At 34.1% G+C, this 6,393-nt stretch overlaps 1 protein-coding gene across 2 annotated transcripts; it reads right to left on the reverse strand.

Annotated features, from left to right (window-relative positions):
* Positions 1-1,669: 1,669 nt before the first annotated feature.
* Positions 1,670-3,878, reverse strand: LOC111369913 (protein MKS1-like). Of its 2 annotated transcripts, XM_022991647.1 has the most exons (2): positions 3,572-3,878; positions 1,670-2,390 (listed from the first exon to the last, which is right to left on the reverse strand). In XM_022991647.1, exons 1-2 carry the CDS (start codon positions 3,755-3,757, stop codon positions 1,929-1,931), a joined length of 648 nt encoding a protein of 215 aa, XP_022847415.1. In that variant the 5' UTR covers positions 3,758-3,878; the 3' UTR covers positions 1,670-1,928. The 2 variants fall into 2 exon arrangements, with proteins under 2 accessions (XP_022847415.1, XP_022847406.1); XM_022991638.1 differs by lacking the exon at positions 1,670-2,390 and having other exon boundaries at positions 2,851-3,878.
* Positions 3,879-6,393: the final 2,515 nt, after the last annotated feature.

Consider the following 6,393-nt stretch of genomic DNA (forward strand, 5'->3'; position numbering starts at 1 on the left):
TTCACGTCGTTAGGCATCGTGGTCGGGAACCTAATGGGTCACACACAAAAGAGAATTGGAAGATTGCAAATTGCCAATTAATTAATTTAACAATCGTTGGATAAATTAATTAATTGGATTTGTTATTTATATTTTGAATTAATTAATTGGATTAATTAATTCACGGACCGGGTTTAATTAATTGGATTAATTAATTATTGGATCGGACCGGGCCGAGCCTATTTGGGTTTATATAAATATATAACTAGGGTTTGAGGTCCAAAAAGGTTTTTATTATTCTTGCTAGCACAAGAGAAAACCCTAGAGGCTGCAATCATATTCTCTGTGTGGATCACCGTTGGAGGCTGGACAATTGGACAGCTGTGGTGGCGAATCAAAGTTGTGGAACAAAAAGAAAAGCAAAAGGATTGCAGATCTGGAAAAGGTACAATCTTATCACAATTCCTAACCAAACACAATGAGATCTATTGGGTGGGAATCGAAATAATTTTAAATTCCGCTGTGCATGTATAAGTAGATTCCCAACAACATTCTCCAAAAAATAATTAAAAAAAAATGTGCCAAACAAGCTTTAAGCATGTCTCCACTGTGTAAAAACATATCACAATAGTATCTTTTGCTAAGCGTAAAAGGTTTGTTTACAAGTAATTTTACTTAAAATTTAATAAGTGGTTTTTTGAAACTAGTGACAAATGTAAATGTACACTTACATATGTAACAATAATTTTTCAAATTTTTGTCACTTCGATGGGAAAGTCCATAGATTTTTACTTGTTTTATCGGGTTAAACCACACACATTGGCAAGGATAATGAGCTAAGATTGATCATAACGGCATAGAAACACTACACCAAAAATTGAATAGGCTCGCTTGAGTGAGCAAATGCGAAAATATGACAAATTTAATTTAAGTCTCATAAAGTGAGACCAATACTTGCTCGAACGATTGGCTCTATCGGGATTCATTATTCAACATTTAAAAGTCGATTATTTAAATAGAACTAAAGTTAATTATTTGTAGTTACTTAATAGATTAATCTATCATTATTTTTGTAACTACTTTATCAATTGTTTCGGCTCGTAAACTTGCTAAATTAACACAATAAGTAATTGTTGTTCATTGACCAAAATAGGAATCAATAAAAAAATTTCTCATAAAATAATATTGTACTCCTACAAAATAAGAAAGACTTTAAAATAACCATTTAATTTGAAAATGACAACTATAAAGCAATTAGAATAATAGTATTCCAAAGTTGACCAATGACTTTTCTTGAAAGAAAAATCATAGACTTCATTTTGCATAAATTTTTTAAAATACATTTTTTAATTCATTTTCAATAACATTTTTTTAATAAAATAATTTTAGATGTAAATTTATAATTATTTTTTCAACTTTTTAATTATATATTCTTCAAAAATATTAATTTTTATAAAATGTATTTTTGAAAAAAAAATTATATCAAATAGTTTCTTAATATTATTATTAAATATATTAGCACGTGAAATTGAATTTTCAACTTTGTTAATATCAATTCAATTCATAAAAATACAAAATTATATAATATTCCACGTTACCATCACTATCTTATTTCATCAAATATGTTGCACACAAAATATAAATCAAAACAAAAATCAATGATACGTCGATCTATCATGTTAAACCAAAATTAAATGTTCCAAAAGGCAAAAATTTCATTGGATAGTTAGTCAAATTACACATTTCCTAAGAACCAAATATCTAACAAATAATTTCCTTTCATACCCAAAAATACAAAATAAAAAACAAATTGGTCTACCCCACCACACTCCATCCCCAACTCTACTTTCAATTTTTTCCACAAAGCCCACCTTCTCTCTCTAGAAATTTTTTTCTAAAACACATGCATCAAATAATTAAAAAAAAATAAAAAATGACTTTTCTATTGGCTAAAAGTCAAATGGATTGAAGAGATCGAAAGAAGAAGAGGGTGAAGGAGACACCATGGAAGCTGAAAACAGGGTTGACGGACTTGGTATGAACATGTTGTACCCGAACATAAACGGGTCCATTGGCGCCGGAGAGAAGAATCCCGGCGATATGGGTGGCAGGGTTGACGGTGCAGGAGATAAAATTCCGGGGACTTGGCCCATATCAAGATTACTGTCTTCAAGAATATCCATAATATTATCTACTGTGAATTCTCTCTCTCTTTGCCTTTCAGAAGGACTTGTTTTCTCTATGGATGCTAGCCTGGCTGCCGGAGAGACGCAGTCGGCTGTGGAGGAGGTCGAGGCGGATGCGGAGGTGGTGGTGTTGCCTGTGAGTTTTTGAACCAAGTCCATAAAGTCACCGACGGTGGTGTGATGTACTTTTGGTGAAACCGCATAGATTATCACCGGCTGCCGGTCCTCAACTTGCTGCGGTGCAGGATGAGCTACTAATAGTATTCCAAAGTTGACCAATGACTTTTCTTGAAAGAAAAATCATAGACTTCATTTTGCATAAATTTTTTAAAATACATTTTTTAATTCATTTTCAATAACATTTTTTTAATAAAATAATTTTAGATGTAAATTTATAATTATTTTTTCAACTTTTTAATTATATATTCTTCAAAAATATTAATTTTTATAAAATGTATTTTTGAAAAAAAAATTATATCAAATAGTTTCTTAATATTATTATTAAATATATTAGCACGTGAAATTGAATTTTCAACTTTGTTAATATCAATTCAATTCATAAAAATACAAAATTATATAATATTCCACGTTACCATCACTATCTTATTTCATCAAATATGTTGCACACAAAATATAAATCAAAACAAAAATCAATGATACGTCGATCTATCATGTTAAACCAAAATTAAATGTTCCAAAAGGCAAAAATTTCATTGGATAGTTAGTCAAATTACACATTTCCTAAGAACCAAATATCTAACAAATAATTTCCTTTCATACCCAAAAATACAAAATAAAAAACAAATTGGTCTACCCCACCACACTCCATCCCCAACTCTACTTTCAATTTTTTCCACAAAGCCCACCTTCTCTCTCTAGAAATTTTTTTCTAAAACACATGCATCAAATAATTAAAAAAAAATAAAAAATGACTTTTCTATTGGCTAAAAGTCAAATGGATTGAAGAGATCGAAAGAAGAAGAGGGTGAAGGAGACACCATGGAAGCTGAAAACAGGGTTGACGGACTTGGTATGAACATGTTGTACCCGAACATAAACGGGTCCATTGGCGCCGGAGAGAAGAATCCCGGCGATATGGGTGGCAGGGTTGACGGTGCAGGAGATAAAATTCCGGGGACTTGGCCCATATCAAGATTACTGTTTTCAAGAATATCCATAATATTATCTACTGTGAATTCTCTCTCTCTTTGCCTTTCAGAAGGACTTGTTTTCTCTATGGATGCTAGCCTGGCTGCCGGAGAGACGCAGTCGGCTGTGGAGGAGGTCGAGGCGGATGCGGAGGTGGTGGTGTTGCCTGTGAGTTTTTGAACCAAGTCCATAAAGTCACCGACGGTGGTGTGATGTACTTTTGGTGAAACCGCATAGATTATCACCGGCTGCCGGTCCTCAACTTGCTGCGGTGCAGGATGAGCTACTTGTGTTGGTCCTGGGGGGTGACGTGGCGGCGCAACTGGTGGTTTACTGATCTTGCGCGAGTCTTTGTTGACTTTGAGTGCAGTTGGACGAGGACCCAGTAGTTCTTTTTTTGGAGATGGCCTGTTACCACCGCCGGCGCCAAAGAAAGGGTCCATAAATGAAGGTGGGTGGCGGATATTTTTAAATCACCGGTGATGTTAAAGAGAGAAAAAAGTCGTGGTCTTAGAGAGAGAAAACGAAGAGGAATCTTAAAGGTGCATTATGTAAATGTGCATAAATTTCAAGTGGGTACCTTTTAAAAATGGTTTAGGCAAATCATCCAAATTTCGCTTTAACTCCTTGAGAAATGAATATTATCAAAATGGCCTATCGAATGATAAAAGACAAAATTATCCTTCAATATATTATACAATTACAAAAAAAATATATATTTTTTAAAAAGACATTACTATCATTTTAGTTAACAATTGAAAATCAAACACTTCTTACTTAAAATTTCAAAATTAGCTAACTTTTCTTATTAGCTTATTCCAACCTAGATAAAAAATACTCTCATCTTTCATCTACTTCAACCCTAAAATCTAAAAAATTTATCAAACGCTGGAGCCGAAATTTTTTTATATAAATCTCGTCGAATCGGTAAGTATAAATACGCATATTTAATTTTATTTTCGTTAAATTAATGTACATTACAATTGATAAATTTTTTTTCGACATATAATGTTAATTTAGATAAAAAATTTTAATAGATCTATAGTTTTTTAGGCATTGATAAGAAAAAAGTTCATCTGCATATACGAAAACAAAGTTGGACGGCTGCTCAACAAAACAGTCGTCTGGCTGTTTAATGTAGACAGCCGACCGAATAGTTGGTTGTTTGTCGATATTTTTTATTATCGCTGATATTTTTCTTATAATTAAAAATTATGTTCCATCATGCAGATATGGTTGTAGTCTCAATTTGTTACTTTGGTGATTTCAAATTGGATGAAAGAGATCAATGAGTATAGAAATAGACGAATGATAAATGTGGTGGTATCGCGATTTTCATAACATTAAGCACATCATATACAAAACTCTATAAGGATTTATAGAACAAACTAAATGTTGATCCTTCTCAGTACGACATGGAGCTGAGATTTAAATTAAGCGAACATGCATCCATTTCGATTTCACATATAAAGATTTCTTATGATACTGAAGTGCATTATCTGTTTGAACTAAATAAAATGCACACGACTTTTGTTTGCGTGACTTTAGTGAGGAAGAATGTCGTCGAAAGTGAAAACGTAGACTCGGATGGAGGGGATCACAATGCTAATGATTTTTGGGATACAATGGAGATAACTCGTGAAAATGATGTGGTTATTCTAGAAACAGTTATGCACAAAATTTCCTCCTTTGTTCACGATAACGAGAATGAAAATGAAAATAATTTTACAAATGAGAATTTGATTGCTTTATCTAGTCAGAGACATGAGCGGGATGGGACCTTAGGGCTAAATCGAGTGGACCCTCTATTAACTCCTCACTTGTAGTTCCTCATAGTGATGATTTGTATGTCGAGCAATTATTTGAAACGAAGAAAGAGTTGTAGGAAGCTGTACACCTAATTGCACTAAAATACAATTTTGAGTTCAAAGTGAAAAAATATAGCGAGTCGTTGCTGACCATCTTCTACGTAGACGACAGTTGCTGTTGACGTTTGTGAGCAATGAAGATGAACACGAATGAATGCTTTGTAGATTACAAGTATACACAGGAACATACTTGTGAAATGAGAATTCGGCGAAATGATCACAGTCAAGCCCGAGCTTGATTTATTGGTCAACAGATAATGCATAAATATCGGGATCCATGGACGATCTACAGACCATCGGATATCATTAACAACCTTTGTCAAGAGTACAGAGTGATCATAAGCTACCAGAAGGTCTGGAAGGCCAAAGAATACTCGTTGGAGGATTTAATGGGCTTGGCAGAGGAAAGCTCTGATAAATTGGCCAGATATTGCTATAACATAGAGAAAACTAATCTTGACTCAACATTTTTTATTGAGATGGAGGGCGAGAATTGCTTCACATTCTTCTTTATGGCTCTTGGACAATGCATTAGAGGATTTCGAAATGCTATGCGAACTTTAATTTTAGTTGATGGTACAACTCTGAAATCTAGATATCAATATAAGTTGATTGTTGCTACATATAAAGATGCCAACATCTAAATTTACTATCTTGCATTCGGCATAGTGGATAGTGAGAATGATCTGTCGATGCGTTGGTTCTTCACAAAACTGATGGCAGTAATTGGAAAAGTCGAGGATCTTGCATTTATAATCAACCGGGACCGTTTATAATAAATGGTATCGTTGAAGTTTTTTTCGATGCACATCATGGGTATTGCGTTTACCATATACAAGGCAATCTTAAGACCAAGTATATATTGAGGATGTATACCAGATCTAGCTTCAGTTTGTCTAACATCCGATCGCATCCCTCTGATTGCGCCGATCAATTGCGCCAGAAGCACTATCCCCTATCCTTGGAAGTACGTGTCGTACAATATGTTGCTTCTCTGAGTTGCTTTATCGCCTGTAATCTTCAGTCCATTGATTAGGGCAAACTTGAACATGGAGAAACTGACAACTTTGCCCCCAAGGTTGAAGTGGAGGGTATCACCGTCGACTGGACTTAGCAACCGACATAGTAGTGCATCCATAGTCTGACCTGAGTACTGCACATCTCTCAACTAGTACAAGGCATAGCATATCTACTTGTCGATCATCCAGCAG

Source organism: Olea europaea, chromosome 2 (genome assembly GCF_002742605.1).
Source record: "Olea europaea var. sylvestris chromosome 2, O_europaea_v1, whole genome shotgun sequence".
In the NCBI taxonomy this organism is placed as follows: Eukaryota; Viridiplantae; Streptophyta; class Magnoliopsida; order Lamiales; family Oleaceae; genus Olea; species Olea europaea.

What these genes read in the sequence shown, in the direction of transcription:
- LOC111369913 (XM_022991647.1), bottom strand. Translation starts at nt 3,757, where the DNA reads ATGGACCCTTTCTTTGGCGCCGGCGGTGGTAACAGGCCATCTCCAAAA. An exon ending in CTGCACCGCAGCAAGTTGAG is followed by an intron (nt 2,391 to 3,571) that starts GACCGGCAGCCG and finishes CAGCAAGTTGAG; the next exon opens with GACCGGCAGCCGGTGATAAT.